At 47.6% G+C, this 20149-nt stretch overlaps 1 protein-coding gene across 7 annotated transcripts; it reads right to left on the reverse strand.

The window, feature by feature from the left end:
• Positions 1–1911: 1911 nt before the first annotated feature.
• SF1 (splicing factor 1) lies at positions 1912–18986 on the reverse strand. Of its 7 annotated transcripts, none has more exons than XM_045023272.1 (13): positions 18431–18986; positions 16198–16326; positions 13287–13362; positions 10274–10426; positions 9113–9202; positions 8026–8209; positions 7324–7439; positions 7117–7224; positions 5948–6128; positions 4825–5065; positions 4182–4241; positions 3919–4089; positions 1912–3396 (listed from the first exon to the last, which is right to left on the reverse strand). In XM_045023272.1, the coding sequence occupies exons 1-13, from the start codon at positions 18969–18971 to the stop codon at positions 3059–3061; spliced, it is 2388 nt and encodes a 795-aa protein (XP_044879207.1). In that variant the 5' UTR covers positions 18972–18986; the 3' UTR covers positions 1912–3058. The 7 variants fall into 7 exon arrangements, with proteins under 7 accessions (XP_044879207.1, XP_044879208.1, XP_044879209.1 ...); XM_045023273.1 differs by having other exon boundaries at positions 3915–4089; positions 18431–18979; XM_045023274.1 differs by having other exon boundaries at positions 4182–4236; positions 18431–18978.
• Positions 18987–20149: the final 1163 nt, after the last annotated feature.

Consider the following 20149-nt stretch of genomic DNA (forward strand, 5'->3'; position numbering starts at 1 on the left):
CCAGTGACAGTGCACATGTGGTAAGAGTCCCTGCTTCAAGTTTACAGCTGAGACCCAAGCAGGATCACCATTTCCAATCACAAGAGGAGTCCGTAGCTTCCTGAGCCCGACAAAAGGGTGGGAAAGGAGACAGGCACAAAAGTGTCTTACCCACAGTCGCATAGTGATTATTGGCAGAGCCAGAAATCAAACCCAGGTGTTCAGAGTCCCAATACTCTGTCGCATGGGCCACACCACCTCTCCCCACAGATCATCTTCCTCTTGTAAAGCAGGAAGAAGGGATGTGTTTGGGCACCTGTCACAGATTGGTTTTGCTTCAAAAATTTTCCTGTTTCAAGGGTCTTGGAAGCTCAAGGAAGATGATCAGCAACTGGTGGATACCTCTTCTGACTGGGATGTGTGTGGCTTAGATTTAGGAGCCAGGACCCCTGGCTCTATGGGCTCTGGAAAGAGTGTCCCCCCCACTCCCTGGGGCTTAGAACAGGGGGACACATGGAGTCAGGACTCCTGTGTTCAATTCCCAGCTCTAGGAGGGGAGTAGGGACTAGGAGTCATTGAAAACTGGGTTTTATTTTACCAAAAAAAAAAAAAAAATCACAGTAAGGCCAATAGCTGAATAAGGATTAAAACCAAGTTGAGACCCTGATAACAAGAGCATAGAGTTACAGCAGGCTGTGAAGAAACTACACCAGCAGGTTATTTCATAGTGGCCCTGAGACAGCATGCCAGAGTAGATGGGCCCAGTGACAAGAGTCTGACAATTACCAAGCTCCTGTATCTTGGCCAATTTCACTAAAGACAGAGCAAGGAACTGGGCACCAGAGGACCCGGTCCCAACCCCAACCCTGCCATTCATGCATGTGATCTTGTGGATAGGTATTCCAAACATTGGGGGGGGGGACGGGGGGACACAGGGGGAACGGGACCTAACTCTTGGGCATTAAAGTGCACTGAGATTAAAGTGCTATCCATGTGATCAGAGCAGGCGACCTAGCTGCTGTTTGGTAACTGCAACCATCGCCAACACTGAGTTTCTTTTAAAGGAGTCAAAGATGGAAGGAGAGGCTGATGTTCAGCACCACACACCAGAGATTCAGCCACTAAATAGATCTGGACTGATGTCATTTTGTCCATTCACACTTGTTAGCTTTTACACAAGTGAGAGGGAATCCATCTCCATTTTACTACACCTCAGTCAACTGTGCCCATAGTACCACTGAAATGCTGTATCAGAGCTAGATGATCAACTGAAGTATGTATATGCAGCCACTGTATGCTTTTCCTGAGCCAAATCCACTAGGGAAACTGGCACCATGCAGGGATATTCTGCTGATCATACCCAAACAAATGATGTGCAATGCTTGGAAGAGGAAGAGCACACTGCAGTGAAGTGGAAGAAATGCTCCTTAGGGGACTAGTTTGAGAGGTTCAGTCATCTCTGCTCACATCTGCCATGGGCATGGGGACTGTGGTAGCAGTGACTGGATGAACCACGCCACCCAGTATTGCCTTGCAAGACTTGGTGTTTTAGCTAGCCCTTGGCTTAAAGGAGTGGACAGCACTACAGAGCATGAAGTATTAATTGAGCCAGTGACCCTTTAATGGGTCAATATGACAGCAGATCACGCAGTTCTCCAACCCTGTCCCAGCAACAGGAGTGTCAGAAATATCCTGCAGTTGGATTGCTGCTGTGGCACTGACCTCCCAGAGCAGCAAGGACCCTGTTTGTAAGGCTGAAGGCCTCAAGAAAAGCTGAGCTTTCAGGAGCACACACTTTCCATACAAATGTGCAAGGGATCATACCCCCAAACTCTGCTTTTAAGAAATATAGCCCAACTCCTGCAGTGGAGCACAGCACCACTTGTTGGCAGATGGTAACGGGTTTCCCCATCCAAGTCCACACAGAATTAATTAGGCCTTTATAAAAAACTGCTTTTATTCATTGGAACCTCCCCTCTAACGCAGTTTTATTCATACACAAAAAAGCAGTAAGAAATGGCTGCGGGTGACTGAACGGAAGAGCGTTTTACACATTATCATCAACAGAAATCGCTCCAATTTGGGGGGCAAGGGGACCCCAGACCACAAAACATTCAGATGTTAGAAAAAGATTCTAGGCACATGGCAAGTGAAAAGCAAATGGACCTTGAGTGTATGCAGTAGCAGGGCCTTCTCAGTGCCTACTGAAACCTCAACTACCCAATTAACCACTAACAACTCGCTACTGCCCCCATGGGGCATTCCAATACCCACACTTAAGAGGACAATGGACCCCACCCCTCCAGCATGCTTACCACTATTGTGTGGTATAGTAGCCCCTTGACAGAAACAATCCTCCCCAAGCCAAAGCCCTGACTTGGTGTATTACTGCTGGGGTTCACAGGGCCTAAAGATCAGCTATGGTACTTTCCTGCCTCTTTCCTCTGGTATGAAGTCATGTCCAAGGAGATCTCTAAAATCCATTTGCTTGCCCCTTGCCCGCATTCCAACCTACAGGCACTAGCAGTGCTGGAAAGAGTAGACTCAGAGAGCATTGCTCTCCTCAGATGGATTTAAAATCTAAGTCGCAGAGAGAGAGAGAGAGAGAGAGAGAGAGAAAAAATAAAGTAACAAACAGGTTCACAATATGGAGCCAGCGTTCCGACTGCATTCTTCAAGGGAAGAGTTGCGTCGCTTCACAGAACTGTCCGTTCTCCCAACATGGCCACCAGCCAGCTACAGGCAGGTTCCTGCTGAGGGAGTGTCCTCGCTGCATTCCCAGAGTCCTCCAATCTCACTGTGGGAGCCCCGGCAGCCCCTGCTTCAGAAGAGAGACTCCGTGCTACAGTGCCCTGAGAGCTAGTGTGGATTCTGCTACCGAAACACCAGTCGGATAGGAATCAGACATGACAAAGCCCCGAGCCTTCATTCTGAATAGAGTAAGGAGGAGGGTGTGAGATGTAATCTCTGGCACGTTCCCAGCAGCCTGGCTTCACGTGCCTCTCCCCTCCGATTCCTGGCTCCATAAGGTGAGATTCAGCATTTTATGAGACAATTGAATAGAAAAAAAATCCATCCTTCAGTTCTGTGGTGGGGGTGGCGGAGGTGCGGGGGGCATGCCGAATGGTGGCAAGGCCGGCACCCCCATCCCCATCATGGTGACGAAATTAGAAGGGTCCATGGGGGGCGGGGGAGGGGGCGGGGCGTACATCATGCCCGCGGAGCCAGGCGGCGGCGGCGGCGGAGGAGGCGGGGCCCCGGGCGGCAGCGGAGGCTGGACCCCTGGCGGCAAAGGGACCATGGAGGGGTTGCCTTGCATCTGCGGGGCCCCCGTAGAAGCCGCCACCGCAGCCCCCTGCTGCTGCCATGGCGGGATGGACCCGGTGCCAGCGCTCGTGGTGGTGGTGGTCGTCGTATCTGGGATTTAAAGAAGAAAAGGGTCACTTGAAAGGATCAAGGGTGAAACTCGGAGTAACTGCAGGTAAGGGAAGTGTCAGCCTCGCTAAAGGGACTGGACTGTCATGGGATGCAGGCTCACCACATGCACAGAGGGCACTACTGTTCCTGGGAGTGTAGGGAGCATTTTCTAGTGTCAGTCAGGGCAAGGGAGTCATATGGAGAACTCTACATGCAGAGAGCTATTTCCATCTTTGCTTTGGCACAGCTGACAGCTGGGCAAGTGGGGTGCAGGAGTGTAGCTCCCAAAAGCAGCAGGGGGAACTAACTGCTATAACGGTGTTTCCTGGCCAATGGGCAGCGGACAGCAGCAATGGGGATGTGGAAATTGTACCACCCCAGCCTCTGCAAACATGCTGCCGTGCTCCCACCTCCCCTACCCCTCCTTCTACACCCATGTAACCATATGGGTGAGTGGGGTAGTGTCCCTTTCTCGCACGCATGCGGGATGGGGATGAAGGTAAGAGAATTGCTCTTACTCACTTTGCTGCCATGGCAAGGGAGTACTGGACGCCATACTGCTGCTGGGAGGTGGCGGCGGAGGCTGCTGCTGCTGCTGCCATGGGGGGAGAGGACCAGAGGGAGGCGGGGGAGGCTGACCACTGGGCGGAGGGGGCGGCGGGGCCATCATACCCATCGGCGGCGGCATCATACCTGCAAGGGAGAGGGGCGGCCGATTAGGGGCTGGGCATCGAGGCGACACTGAATTGTGACTTGGTTATGGGCTTGTGACACAAGACACTCACCTTTTCCTTGATGCAGGCGATAGACCCCAGAGCCCACAGGCGTATTTCCCAGGTACTGATCTTGAGGGAATGAAAGACCGCAGCCTTAGTGCCAGTTAATGAGACTAGGAGATTCTCCCCCTTCTCCCCCAACAAGTCTACTCATTAGCTAATAGCCCTGTCCACAGACAAGAGCCCATGCAGACACTGTAGCGCAGTAATACTCAAACTGTGGCTCTCCAGCCTCAAGTGGCTCTTTAATGTGTCTTCTGTGGCTCATGATATTCAAACACTGATTTAATTAACAACCAATCAGGATACTTTTACCAAGTTATCAACTTGCACTAATTTATTAACGTATTTGCTGTGAGAGTGTGCGTGCATGTGTGTGTAAAAACACTAAATATTTTTCCTGTCATTCACGTTGCTGTGGCTCTTTTGGGTAATGCTGATCACTAACTTGGCTCCTGAACCCCTGAGGTCTGAATATCTGCTGTAGCCTAAACCCCGAGGCTGTAAGGATAAACCCTTCTGCTTTGAGAGGGAGCATGCTGATTAGTGGAGTGCATCTTAACTACAGAGCACTCCCCCATGGCCAAACCCCAACACCAGTCCCTGCCCACGCCAATCCCCACGTACCCGCAATGCCTTGGAATGTACTTACCCATGTGGTGGGGGCCTGGGTGACCTGGAGGATGTGGCCCCTGGTTCATGGGTGGATGATGTGGCTGCATCCAGGGTGGTGGGCCATTGGGATTGTGCTGCATTGGATGGCCACCATGCCCACCCATGTTGGGCATGGGGTGGTGGAAGTTGTGAGGCCCACCTGGACCCCCAGGTCCTCCATGCATCCCATGGTAGGGCCGGTTATCAGAGGGGCCAGAGTTCATCCACGGAGGACGGTTCTACAGTGGGGGAGAAAAAGGAGCTATTCAGACATCCCTTTAAATACAATCAAAGCCATCTTATGTACTTCAGAGAGGAAAAGTGGAACCAGACTGCTAACTATTAACTGTCGTATTACGGGAACTACAGGGCAGGACCAGACTTGGAGGGTCCATCTAGTGTCATATCCTGTCTGACAGTAGCCAGAGACTTCAGAGGAAGATGCAAGAAACCACACCCTGCATCGGGCAGATGTGGGATAACCTGCTTGACATTAGGTCTCACCCTGTTCCTTACCAGTTATAGACTGGTGTAAGCTCTGAAGCAGGTGGTGTAACATCCCTGCCAAAGCTTGTTAACATTGACTACTGTAACTCTGGATATTCTTGATATCTGTAGAAGTGTCCAATCCTTTTTGAATGTAGGTCACTTTCTGGACTCAATATTATGGCAATGAGTTCCATGGGGCAATTATCTGTAGTGTGGAAAAGTATTTCCGTGGCTCGTTCTGAAATCGACACCTTTCAATTTCAGTGTTCCCTTGTGCTTGTACTGTGAGCCAGGGAGAACAAAAGCTCCTGATCTCCATTCTCTAGGTCATTCATTTATAGATCTATGTTCTCTAAACAATCCCAACGTTTTCATTCTCTCTACATGAGAATTTCCAACCCCCTCAACATAGTTTGGAGCACCCAAAAATAGGACAAAACCCAGAACTGACTGCACAGTTGTTTCTCTCCCTATGAGCCATTCAAAAAAAAAAAAGGGGGACTGATTCCTGTCACCACCACTGAAAAGCTGTGGGACGGACACCACAATGCATAGGGATGGAGAAAAGGGGCTTATTGTAAGGTGTTTCCTTTCAAGCAAATACTAGTAGGTGAAAAGGCCCAATCACTCACGGGAGGAGGTGGGTTGTTTCCTGGTCCTGAGGGTCTGGGCCCACTTGACAGAGGTGTATTGGTGGGGCCAGAGGAAGATCCCACAGATGCTGGGACTGGAGCTTCTCCCAATTCTGCCATCAGGGACAGGTATTCTTTGTCCATACGGGCTTTGTCCTGAGCAGACTGAGGGTCACCAGGTCTGGAAGCAAAAAGTAACATGCCACTAAGCCAGTGGTTTTCAACCTTTTTTTTTTTCGGTTTGTGGACTCCTAAAAAAATTTCAAATGGAGGTGCACACCCCTTTGGAAATTCAACCTGTCGTCTGCAGACCCCTACCATAGTAGTTTTTAGTCTAACTGAACAGTTGCACGTGCTTGACACGACATTTGATGCAGCATGAGAAAGGGTGTTAAATTGTGGGCTTCTATGGTAATTGCAACAATTTGGGGGTTTGACCTGTAGGTGGGGGCATTCACATACTTTTAATTGATCGGAAAACCAGAATGCCTTTTCTAGGATCTAAATTTTTTTATTATTATAGTCACCTTTCACAGACCCCTTAGATAGTCTGTGGACCGGATGTTGAAAATCACTGCTCTAAGCCACACACACCAGATACCAGTGCTATGGGAGGGGAGTCCACTGTGAAGGACAGATGGATCCAAAGCTACATCACTCATCTCCTAGGCTTCATATGGAGTAAGCTGTCAAGCTAAATGAATACAGAAAACTGCTACCATGGATTGAGTGAGTGCCTCCATCTAGCCCATTATCCCATCTCCAGCATCAGCCACTAGCCACTGCTTCAAAACGTAGGTACCAGAAACCCTACAGTTAAGAAATAACCTATCCCAGGAAAATTCCTTCATCCCAATCAGAGGCTGGTTTGGATCCCCATTTCTAATCCCCATTAGGTATTGTATAGGATTCATTTCCAAGCCAAGTATTTGCTAACTCCTACCCCTTCCCTGGGTATTGTGCTAAGAGGAAGACTGATTTGTCAAGTGCTTCTGTGTTGGATAGTACATAATTTCCTAGGACTAGCAGGATGGTCTGCTGCAATTAGCTACCAAGACACCCTTCTGAAAAGCTATAGCATTCCAGCCACAGAGCCCATCTGCTACACAAATGATGAGCAGGCACAGCTGACAGAAGATTGCTCAAACAAGCTGGCCTGGGAGATTTACCTAGAGAACTTGCAATCAGAGGCAATGTGTCCAGCTCCTCCGCATTTTGTACACACAGTGGTGTTGGTGATGCTGCGGGTCTCTGCACTTTGCCATGGCCGCAGGATCCTAAGGGATAACAGCATAATTAGATCAGCTTGACACTCAAGCAGCAGTAAACATATGCAGCTGCACTGACTTTGCTACTTCCAGCAGGCAGGTACTTACCTGTTGTCATCTTCCCGCAGCGTTCCATTAAGCCGGGCCAGCTCACGCAGCTGCATCTTCCGCAAGTCGTTCTGGTCTTCTGGTGTTTCAATGCCTTGCTTCAGAATATTTCGGATCTGGAAGAGACATGTTGCTTAGTGGTATCGAGCTCAAACCCTCATCTGCCTTGGAGAAATTCAGCTCCCAAACTCAGGTCTACACCACTGTTAGAATTCCAGCTTCCCTACAGGCCAATGATAAAGCCAACCCCCTCATTCCAATTCCTTTACTATGTCCCGCCATATCGCTCCTATGAGTGGACTGCTGAGATTGAATCTTCCTCCAAAGTTCCTAGACAGGTCTTATTTATTTCATAGAATCATAGAATATTAGGGTTGGAAGGGACCTCAGGAGGTCATCTAGTCCAACCCCCTGCTCAAAGCAGGACCAATCCCCGGATCTTTACCTCAGTTCCCCCAAATGGCCCCCTCAAGGACTGAACTCACAACCCTGGGTTTAGCAGGCAAATGCTCAAACCACTGAGCTATCACCACCTTGCCTCTTTAAAAGAATAAAGCAAGTATGAAGAGCAAGAGGCTGGCAATGGATTACAATGCAGGAGGCAAGCTTGAGTTGAGTTTCCACGATGTGATATTTTACCGCAGCTGAGACTGACTCCCCAAAATGTTTTCGGTTTGACCATCCCGAGCTTTGCATTTATACCTGTTCCACAGCCTTCTTCACATTCTCCATGGTGTTGGCAGTGACCAGAGCATGAAGAGGCTCATCTTCTCCAGGCAGCATCTGGCCATCTTTTCGGCCCACCTTCCCTTCCTTCACTGACCCCTTCCCCCGGATCATGATCTTGGCATTGCATTCCTTCTCAATATTCTTCAGTGTATTACCTCTGTAGAACAAATGGTTGTGTTATTCCCATGCCAACTGGGGGATTTCTCCACTCCCCCCTGATGCTACTTCACTCCCAATGTGACTGTATCACTGCCCCAAGTACTCTTCTTCATGTGAGGTCAGTTTTATCCCAATAAACACCCTGTTTAGAACACTTCTAGGGGTATGTCTACACTTAAACCGTTAGTGCAGCACAACTGCAGCTGTAGCACTTCAGTATAAACACTACTTATACCAACAGGAGGCAGTCTCCTGTTGGCATAGGTAAGCCACATTCCCAAAAGGCATTAGCTACATCACTGGAAGAATTCTTCCATTGACCCAGTGCTGTCTACAATAAAGGTTAGGTAGGCATAAGCACATCTCTCAGGGGTATGGATTTTTCACACTCCTGAGAGATGCACCTATGCTGGTGTAAATTCCCAGCATATATCTAGCACTAGGTCAATGCCAAGCGCACACTCCTCAAACACAAGGAATATTTCTGCATTCCCAGAGAAGGCGTAAACACACTATGTCAGACATGCTATCAAGGATGTCCTGTCAGAAGATAACATGACAGGTCGTCTGTTTCAGTGCCATGAAGTCCTACATTAAGATATGGGGGCTTGCACGGTGGAGACTAGACCTGGAATAGATTCCAAGCACCCACTGGGCTGCAAGGCGATAAAGCTACTTGGAGTGTTTTGCCTTTAAAATCCCATAGTACAGTCAGCCTGGCTCCTGAATAGACATGCTTTGAACCATTTTAAAGGCTGCCAGTTCTGCTCTGGTCTTGATGTGCTTTTACCAGCACCATCTCTCAAGCATAAGCAAATAAGCCAGCACTGTCAAACTCTTGGATTCCAAATTTGATCACCTCTGAACTGCTCTCATTTCACAGAGAGTAGCAGCAGCTCACCTGGGTCCAATCAGAAGCCCCACAAAGTTAATCTCAGGATATTCATCCTGTGGGATCATCACCTTATCACTCACTCGGGTTGCTGGAGGCCTGAAACAAATCAAAAAGTGAACATCAAGACCTGCATATAGCTAGTCAACAAACACCTCCATAAGGAACCTGAGCCAACTGAGATCAGAACTCTTTCCCCAGTTCAGAATGCATTGGTAGTCCAGGGAAACACAGTGGCTATACACTTTATAGCAGTGGTCTCCAACCTTTTCCAGCCCAAAATCACTTTTTGAATTTAAGGGCAACCCAGGATCTACCCTGCCCCTTCCCCCAAAGCCCCATCTTGCTCACTCCATCTCCCCCCATTGCTTGCTCTCCCCCACTCTCACTCACTTTCACCTGGCTGGGGTAGGAGTTTGGGAGAGGGTGTGGGTTCTGAGGGGTTTGCAGTGTGGGAGGGAGCTCCAGGCTAAGCCTGGGGCCAGGGTGCAGGAGGTGAGGGGTGCAAGCTCTGCTCTGGGAGGGGGCTCAGGCTCAAGGCTGTAGGAGGGGGTTCTGGGTGCAAGAGGGTGTCAGAGTTGTGGTTTGGGGTGCTGACTCTGGGAGGGGGCTGGAGTGTGGCCTCCCACCAGGCAGCACTTACTGCAGGCAGCTCCCGGTTGGCAGGGCAGCAAGGTGAAGGTAGATTTCCTGCCTGTCCCGGCCCCACGCCACTCACGGAAAGGGCCAACGTGCCCCTATGGGGGGCATGGGGCACGTAGCTCCGCATGCTGCTCCTCTCTGCCAGCATCACCCCTTCAGCTGCCAATGGGAGCTGTGGGGGCAGTGCTGGCAGACAGGAGCAGTGCACCAAGACCCCCGCCCCACCACCTCCCTCGGGACCACGCTGGCTGCTTCCAGGAGCAGCGCGGGGCCAGGACAGAGAGGGAGGAAGCCTAGTGGCAACCTCGCTATACCACCGGAGATCACAATCAACTGGTTGGTGACCACTGCTTTATAGGCAGATCCCAAAGAACTATTTACACAGCAGCACTTGTGCAGAGGAAGCTGTGACCATCTGTAATAGGGCAATAGTCAAAACTTGGATTTTGGGACAGGATGAAACCATCCAGGAATGACAGTGCAAAAGCCTACCCGTAACATCTGGCAGGATCTTCTCCCTCCACTTACTTGTAATCAGCTGGTGGCTTGAAGTCTGGGTTGAGGGCCACCATCTCTGTGATGAGGTTATGCCTCTCCTCCTCCAGCTTCTTGCGGGTGCGGAACTCACGAGTATTCAGGCGCTTCCCCTCACTATTGTAAATGGGCTCGGGGGAAGGGGACCTGCAGAAAACACCCATGGTTATTCCTCCTGTGGTCAAACCCAAGTGGCCACTTACAAATACAGCTTCCCCTGAACCCTAGCATAATTTAGGCAAATCAGAGCTAAATGTGCTATTAAGACCACAGGAAAGGAAGGTGTAAGTTCATTCATGCCTGTCTTATTGCTACATGGATAAGGAGGTTGCAGCAAAACACTGTATGCCACGAGGAGGGGGGAAAATAAGGTGCTTTATGGGGGTAGCAAGGCTGTAAACAGCTACAATGACAGCAACTCTACCATGAGTGTGCTCATGTATTTTAAAGGGGAAGGTGGAGAGAGTTAATTCGCACGGAGAACAATCTTTCCAGCTTCACTACGCAATGCAGCCATGAGTTTAGAGAGACTCCTAACGCAGGAGGTAATGCAGGTTAAACGTGGACTTTTAACACCATAACAGAGTAACAAAAGAGATTAGTCTTTAATCAAAGGTGACTAATCCTGCTGGCAACACCCATTAAATCTAGTTCACTGCCCCAATGTAGAGAGACGGTCATGGCTTCTGTCCTGGCTTTTCCATCATTGTGCTGGCAGCTTCAAGGCCGACTCTAAACCTGTTTTCTGCGTTAAGGCTTAGAGGCTGGGTCAAACCGCCTTTTCTTGGTCCACAGTCTGGACCTGTAAACCTCTATGGAGAGCCCTGTTTTCTCCACAGGGTTTAGATGCCCAGAAAGCAGAATTTTTGTTTTGTTTGTTTTAACAGCAAAATGTTGTAAAGCTAAAATAAAAGAGTCAGTTTGATTTACCACAGCTGTGTTTGCGGTAAGAAAAAAAAATCACACTCCTAGAAATTTGATTAAGTTATGGACCTTTTTTAAAACATGAAGGAAAATTTAGGATTAGCTGCAAGAAGGGAAGAGATTATGTGGATCAGGTTATTAAAAAAAATACATCCCAGAAGTAATCAGAAACCTACACCCTTGTTTTAGGTTAAGAGAAACTTTTTCTAGCGGGTTAAAGCAAGGATTAAAATCAGTTGATCCCACTGTCTTCTGAGCCTAAAGTGAACCATCAACACATGGAATAAAAGGTCAGGTTTGATCAGGACTAATCATGTCTAAATTACACCTCCATTTCTAGGATTTGAATAAATGTAACACAGTCCAATAGCAGAGAGAGCAACACAAAAATACAAGATATCCCCCTCCCAGCTTGCTTTTACTAAGCATTTTAAACTCATGTTAGCTAGTAGTTGGTTTAGAAACACATTTTAAAGAATTCAAGTAACAATGAATTATTAAATGGCTTAACTTTGATATTACACCTTCAGAAATTAATGCTAAAACAGTCATTTCATGCATTTGATTCTGTTGAACTGCTGAGGAGCAATTAAGAGTTAGACTCTTCTGTAACTGAATCAGAAACTCCAATAATTTTTTTTTTTAACCCACTAACAAGTTTGATATTTGACAGATCAGACAACTTTGACTTTGGGCTCTTTTGCTGAACTGATCATTAAAAATGTTAAAGACTGTTACAGCAATGCCTCGCCTTCACAGGAAAAAATAAAGACACCAATAACTCTCCCCTCATCAGTCTGGGTTATTGTTCACATAACAAATGCCAATCTGTCAGTCAAGTTAGGACAATTGCTCCAACTCAATCTTAAAAACCAAGAGCAAGGGAAAAAGGATAGACTTTACATCTATTCCCTCCTGACAATGAAAGGATAAAAAACACCATCTTTCAAAGTTTACTAGTAACTTGTAATAATGGTTAAAGTTAATAGTCAAAAAGACACTATGCAGTGTTGCCCTGTAATGTAAAAAGTGCAATGGGAGTGCAAAATTTGTGTGCTAAAGAAAACTAGTTATTGCAAGGTAATAAGGCATAATAATTTGACTCCTAGCAAGGCTAAACAAAGATGCAGAAGTGAATGGCTTTAACATTCATGACACCATTTTACTGATCTAATACACCTTCAGCTGGGTAGAATTCAAGCCAAAGAAGGTTTCACTCCCATTTTAAAAGCAAAACTACTTCAGTTGTGCTAAATGCTATAACACAACAAATTCAGCTGGAAGACTGGGGGGGAAAAAGAGGGGTTTACTCCCCTCCGGTAAACAAACCAGACTGCTGTTCCATGCTAACAACCCAATTACAAAAATAAAGTGGTTAAACGCTGTTACTTTTCAGAATGTCACTGAAGCCCAACATAGCCACAGCTGTCCAAAACCCTACTGCAACGTTTTCACTTCAAAAAGAGTAAATGAGGCTGGAATTACCCCACCACCTTGAGTCCCCAGAATTTCCCGATGTTGGCCAATGCTGTACAATAGCTGGCAGCAAAGAAATTGGTTAGAAAACTCATCTGGCTTTTAAAAAAAATCATCCTCAACCACCAAGCAGAAAGCTCTGCCAAGCTCTGATCAGAGTATGTTTCCAGGCTGCTCAAACTCAATGATGCAAAAACAAAAAAATAAAATTAAAATAAAATAAAATAGTGCTTAAAAGTTTGCAAGGTGAACCTGTGAGAAAGACCTCTAGATACTGGGCATGTGCACAAGTCAGACTCTGAAAAAGTAGATTAATTGACTACCTTAACTTCCCTTAAAACAAGTCAGGTTAATTAAACCTACAGGCTTAGAAAATCAGAAACAATGATATACCCTTATTACCCTTTTCCCTGTGGTTTTTGTAGGGCTAGAATTGGTTCCATTCCATCTTCCCTAACAGAAAAACCCCAGCTCTCCTCCACAAAGAGCATTGCAGTCATCTGACTAGAGCAGGATTGTATTGAACTGACACATTATGATGCCACCAAAAAAATGTATTAAAAAAGGTAAAAGTGTTACTGTCAGCTGGTTAAAACTGTTTCCCAACCTGTCCTCTGGGTTAGGGGGGATGCCCAGGTCTCCTGTGCGCAGTTTACGAGTCAGGTCTTCAATCTGCAGTTGCACTGGAAGAAACCAGGTTAGGAAAGAAAAAAGGATGGAAAAAAGACATTGTTACCAAAAAACATCTCAAATCTTAACATCAAAGCATGAAGAACGGGAGACTTTGCAATGGACGACTGATATTGTGAACAAATCGAAGGAGACCCGCACAATGTTATGTCAGCCAGCTAAGTTCAGCAGGAATCCAGAAAGGCCCACATTGATCTTATTTACATCTAGCTAGCCTTCTTCAAAGAGGATTATTAATTAGAAAGCAAAGTGCTCAACTGAAATGGGGTTAGCAGAAAGAACTGTCTGATCTCTGAGACTACAACCAGCAAGTCACTGGAAACCAAAACTCTTCCTGACCTGCTAAAGCTGGTATTAGATCCGGACCTAATGGAAGATGCCTTTGCAAGCAATTCCACTGTCCTACTGGACTTTTTCCCATAGCAGAGTAACAATTTCTGTAAATATCAAAATAATTTTACTGATGGATTTCAGAGCCAATTAAAAATGTGACTTGAATTAATGTTGCTGAAGTCAGACATACCAGTTTAGAAAATGTCACATTTCTTTTTCTAAGGCAACAGCACATGGGCCATGCACCTGTGCATGTCTTTATTCTTAAACAGAACTCCTTAAGGTAAAGGAAAAACAAACATACAGAAATTGCATGCATTGTACCATGCTAACTAACCCATATGATGTACAGACTTCAAAAGGCCTGCTGCCGTTATAGGTAATGGAGAAGGTAAGTCAGAAAGATTCAGGGTTCGATTTTCATATGGTAAATTACTAAAATGTACAAGCAGTTTAAGCTTGACTCAGTTCTGGGTGCCTGATGCTGTACAAAAGAAGAAAGATCAGGATCTCTGAACCCTGAGTAATGTGATTTGGTTAATTTCTGGAGAAGCTGAATAGCATGTGGTGGAGAGGGGTGCTAATCTGGTCCACACTATTTCTGCTCAACATCCCTCCCCCATATTTTTAAATAAAAGTGCTGGTGTTATACTTGCTTCTTACCTTAGCATAGACTGAGAATTCTGAGCTGCAGTTATTTTATCCAGTTGGCAGTAGTTTTATGCTGGTTCCAATTTAAGATGTTAGAGATTGCCTCATTGGCACAGAAACCTTGCTTTCCTTTTGTGTGCTATGTCTTGCACTTCTAACTCCCTTCAAATGATATTTAGAGCCTCTAAGAAACTGGGACACTCACTGTCCTTGCACACCAATCATTTCTCTTCTTCAAACTTTCTTCAAGCAATCCTGGCTCTGCCTATCCCCCAAACCTCACATCTCTCCTCTTCAACCCCTCGTCTCCCTCTTCCAAATTGAATCCCGTTTTATAAGTTATGCACACCTTATAAGCTCTTTGGGGTATGATACATGTCTTAGCTTTGTTGCTGAAATAGCACATACACACAGGGCTCTACACAAGTAACAAAACAGCAACTTCAGAAAATCTGGAAGTCAGACTATTCAGGTCTCATTTCTCTCTGTAGAACAGTAGTTGTCAATGCAGCTAACTCCTGGCTCTTCCTTTAAATATCAGATATTTGTGTTATGATACTGGATCAAAACTGCTTTATATTTCTGCCTAGAGAAGATACTCTGGTATAGAAACTGACAGAATCAAGGGCAAAACCCACACTGTCTAGAAACTGACTTAGCAACCTTGACAGTGAACTATTAACAAAGTGAACCATAACCAGTTCTCAGCACTGCTGTGGGTGAACAAGATGACTAGTTACAAAGCAAGTCAAAATTCTCAGTGGTTATGCAGAAGAAAGAAACCAAGAATTATTTTCAACCCCAGGGAAATGAACTGGATCACACTGTCTTGTGAAGAAGAGCTTGCTTTATGTAAAATGCAAGGACTAGAATTACATGTGACAATGCAAAGTCTCAGATACATTAGGACTTTCTTGCCCTTGTGCACCCTCCTGGCTTATATTCGGTAGTTCATGAAATTTAGCATCACTGTTTGCAATTGAAGGCAAAGTTAATGTTAAACCTTGTATTTATAAACCAAGTCACTTAAACATTCTTATTCCCATACAGGAATGGTGTAGTCCCAAAGACAAATCTTAACCTTTGAAATTTCCTGTTTTCACAATTAACATTTCAAAAACCTTCATTCCCATAGGTCTAAGCAGTATCCCTTTCCCAGCAGTTTGTGTGCATGTGAATACAGAGCTCATTTAGCAGAGCTCTAAACTAGAAAAGATGCAGAAGGTTTAGATTTCTTGCCACAAAGAACAGAAGCAACGTTTCTCAATTTCCCTCTGAGAGCAAAACCAATATGACCAATACCACCTTGAACACAAAAATTGAACTTCTACAGAGATCATTTTTTTAAAAATTAAGCAGCCCAAAAGGAAGTCAGACTAGGTTTGAGGGGATTTCTGGTGCAAGGCTGTGCTGTGAAAGAGGTACCCGCTTCCCACATAATACATTCAGTTTGAAGAGGGACTCTGATGCAGTGTTCGCCACTGGAGAGGTAATCCTAGAGGCCCCACTGACTGTAATGAGATTACTAAATAGATGTTGAGAAGAGAGGCTAATATACTTAGAGAAAGGACCACCCCACCCCTACAAAAACTATTCTAGGCATTCCATTTTCACCTTGCCTGTGGAGAACACTACTCTTGTCACAAGCACGACAGGGGAGCTGCAACAGTGCACAACTGAGCAAAAATGTGTGAATTACAGATTTGAAGTTATGGAATAAGGCCACAATAACCTGAAGTCTAGAAAAAACACAGTTAACTTTCCAAATACTCAGCAACCAGAAATAGTCTCAGGATCACCACTGATAGCAGATCAGATGAAAAAAGGGAAGAACGTGTATTTACCTATATAAGCTCTCTCTTGCTCACGAGTGAGTCCAGGAGGGATAACAGTGGGCATTCCTGGGATGACGGTCTTCTGCTCCATGGTGTCTTGGTTCCATCTGCTTCTCTTCCGCTTCTTATTAGGAAAATCTAAGGGCAAGCATCCTTCTTTAGACACACTTTGTAGAAACACCTTCATGCATACAATTTGACTTAATACATACATCTTACATAAGCAATAATTGCTGCAACACTGAGCACACAGAATTCCCTTAAGTCAGAAATACTGTCAAGGCTAATATTCCTTTCAATACCAAATCTCTCATTGGGATGAAGAGTGCTGCACACAAAAGGCAGTAAGGTCTAGAGGGTAGCACACTGAACCAAAATTATATTCTAGTCTAATCATGGACCTGCCATGTGACTTTGGGCAAATCAGTTCACCTCTCTGTGCCTGTTTCCCCTCTCACCCCTTGTCTATTTAGCCTTTAAGATCTTACTGTCACCATGTTTGCACAGCACCTAGCAGAGTGGGAGTGCTTCTCTGTTGAGGCCACAAGGTGCTACCATAATATAGATAATAACAGCACGGGCAGAAATGTATCAGCAAATGTTGCCACATTAAAACTTGTTTATAATCTGCAAATCAGCAAGGGGTAGAACCAGCAGTGAGATTGAAATTCAACAAAACAATGGTATCAACTACAAAGTTATGCCCCTCCATAATGCAAGACAAATGGAAAACAGGCAGATGCTTCAAGATCACCTTTCCAAAGCAAAAGAACTGCTGCTCTCCAATCCAACTAACATTTTTCTAGTCACTTCAGCCACCATTTTTAAAGGGAACGCTGCAGTTCTGATCTTCATCAGCAAAGCAACATGGCTGCCTCCCACAGCACGATTTCACATTCAGTCTCTCTGCACACATTACAAGATCCCTTAAGGTAACAGTAAATGTTCTAGGGATATTTACATTGGATGATGTGATTGGAAACTATTAAAACCCCACAGCAGTTTTCCTTGAACAGTAGTGTAGGAAATTGTTACTCCTCCCTTTTTTTTTTTTTATGATGCTGATCTATGACTTGCTTTCACACAGGCACAGCCAGAAGAGCATGCATTTTGTCGTATGATTTGAACGCATTTCCAAAATGTGCTCTTCTAGAAAACATTAGAAGCTTAACAAGATTAACTATCCCTAATAATCTAGCTAAAGAGGGAGACTAATAAAAATAGGAAGTTAAAGAGACCAGGGCAGCCTTTATCCTCCATTTCTTCCCAATCCTACAGAGACCTCCATTTTGGTTGTATGAGTATTTGCTAACTCCTACAGATAACACCAGGCCTTGTCTCTTCCAAGAATACCCATCTCAGGCTGTTCAGTGCCTTAGGGACTGCAGTTATTTTGTGTCCAAAGTTCCGACTAGCACATGCCCACATGTGTTATCTAGAACCCCCATTTAAGTTACCAACCCCCAGATCTGTTTACATTCCCTTCTTACCCAAAACCCGGTCTCTCCAACCAATTAAGAAGAATGTTCTCTTCTTCATTCCCTCCCTCAGAAAAGAGCACAGCCACCACCTCAATCCCATCCTGGCCCCCGGCCCCATTTCCCTACATTTGGCAGGATTCAGATCCTTTTCTCCTACCCTGACTCATTTCCCCCCTTTCCCAGTCTACTCTCTACCTACTCCTACTATATACCCCCATCCCACCCAACCCTTTATTTGCCCCCAAATTCTCTTCTCTCCCAGAACACCCAACATCATCTCTTCTTCCCATTCTCAAATCTACCCCATCCCCCTACAACAGTCTTATAGCCATCTCCCATCCCATAAGCCCTTAAACCCCAAATTTACCCCATTACAGTTTCTACCCCACCCCACAATTGCCAAAATTATAACCACCCCTAAAATTCAGCCCCTTCAACTCCCATGGACCATCTCAAACGCCCCCCCATCCCTTTGCTTTTCGGTGCAACGTTCTCCAAACTTGCCCCCTCAGCCTATGCTAACAACTAACCTCAAAAAGCCCCAAGCCTACCCCTTCACCCCTTAGCACTGCCCCATCAGCGTATCCCCCGCCACTCCAGCCCCTTAATTTCCACATCTCTTCCCTACTGAGCCTAACTCTACTCTGTATCCCCCATTGCCCTATAGTTCCTCTACATCCCTGCCTCGACACTATCCATATAACTGACCCCCAACCAACCCAGTTCTTCCTCTCCCCCCTCCATTTCGTCCTGCCCCTCACCGTGATTACTGCCCCCTCCCGGGCCGTTCTCATCCTGCTGCTGTTGTTGCGGCGGCGGCGGCGGCTGCTCGTGGCCCTGCGGGGGCGGCGGTGGAGACGGATACCGGTATTGTCCGTACTGAGGAGGGGGCTGAGGCCCCGCGGCCTGAGGCGGCGGCTGTTGCTGCTGCGGGGGAGGAGGCGGGGGTGGGGGTGGCGGGGGCTGCGGCTGCTGCGGCGGGGGCTGCGGCTGGGGCGGCGGAGGGGGCGGGGGTGGCGGAGGAGGCGGCGGCGGCAGCGCGGCGAAGGGGTAGGCAGCAGCCGCCATGGGGCCTAGCAGAGCGGCTTGGGCCTGGCCCGGGCCTGGGGGCGGTGGAGGTGGGGGCCCTGGCAGGACCAGCCCTGGGGGACCTGGCGGAGGCATCGGGTAGCCCGGCTTCCCCGGCGGTGGGGGTGGATGGAGCTTCCCTAGCGGCGTGGCGTTGGCTCCAGTCGCCGCCATTAGCGTCTCCTCAGCTCGCGGCGTTCGCGTTTCGCGAACCTTCCAGCCTTTGCACCTCATAAAGCTGCTCGAAAGCCATTGGCCGCGGAGATGTCGGTCACAGTCGCGCGTCCTTCCATTGGCAGACTCTTACGTCCATTGGCCTTCCGCGGCGGCCCATTGGCCTAGCCGCTCCAGTGAAGGAAAGCGATTGGAGGAGAGCAGTCGAGTGGTGGAGGCAACGCACATAGGTCAGTTGAGATGTCAATCTGCAGCGAACTGCGGTGGGAATGGTTGAGAGGCAGGATGGGTGAGCAGCATTGGGGAAAGACAAGTTATGATTGGTTGACTGGGAACGTAAGGCGCGGTACTAGCTGTATGGCACGGTGGGCGGGAGTCTAGTTGAGTGCCCGTGTTGGTACTGGATGAAGAGACGGAGGGCGGGCACTCGGGGTGGCGAGCCGCATCGGGATTGGTTGGGGAGGGTGGTCTTGCCACACGCGCAGTGCGCTTTAGAGATTTTGGAAAGGTCGTTGGAAGACCCCGTACTGTGCGGGGGTGGTTGGCAGTGACGTTAATGCGGAGGGTTGCTCTCATTGGGTAATACGCAGCGCGGGCGGTCATGATGGGGACTGGGGCCTATCAACTAACGGGGCGTTCCTTCTCTGATTGGTGAGTGACAGGGCAGGAGCGAGGCAGGGTGCTGAGTGGTGACCTAAGCCCCAGTCAGTGTTGGGAGTGGGGTAGAGACCCCCCCCCCACTGCTAGGGGCTCATGGGAACCACCGTCTTTCACGCTGCTGGGAGCCCATGAGGCTCATGGGAGCTAGGCCAGGGGAAGGCTGCGCGGCTGGGGGGAGTGTTAACTCCCCGCCCGCACCAAGGGGGGCGTGGACGGGGGCCACACCTTGCAGTCACTACTGAGCATGGTCCGGCTCGATCACCCCCCTCCCCACCCGGCAGGGCCTTCGGAGGAGCAGGTTAGGAGCCAAGATAAGTACCACGGTAATAGGACCCGGGAGCACTCACGGGAGTCCTTGCCCCCCGCTGCAGCCAGGGCATAGGAGTCACTGAGCAGTAAGCTAGGGGCTGATCTAGTGCCCTCTGCTCCTTTCTGGCTCCCTGCTCAGCAGCTATTTCTTCTCCACAAAACTCCTCTGTCTCCAGCCACTTCCTGCTGTGGGGCTGCTTTTCACTTGCAAAGAGAGCATAGTCCCAGCCCCCAAACAAACATCAGTTCTGGTGTTTTCCTTAGCCCTG

The sequence above is a fragment of the Mauremys mutica genome, chromosome 7 (assembly GCF_020497125.1).
Source record: "Mauremys mutica isolate MM-2020 ecotype Southern chromosome 7, ASM2049712v1, whole genome shotgun sequence".
Classification (NCBI taxonomy): Eukaryota; Metazoa; Chordata; order Testudines; family Geoemydidae; genus Mauremys; species Mauremys mutica.

Bases quoted from the DNA above. Each gene is read 5' to 3' on its own strand.
- SF1 (XM_045023272.1), bottom strand. From the start codon at position 18,971: ATGAGGTGCAAAGGCTGGAAGGTTCGCGAAACGCGAACGCCGCGAGCT. The intron at 5,066-5,947 runs GTGAGTGATTGG...CCCCCACTGTAG, and splicing joins GAAACAACCCACCTCCTCCC to AACCGTCCTCCGTGGATGAA. The intron at 3,397-3,918 runs GTGAGTAAGAGC...TTTAAATCCCAG, and splicing joins TCCCTTGCCATGGCAGCAAA to ATACGACGACCACCACCACC.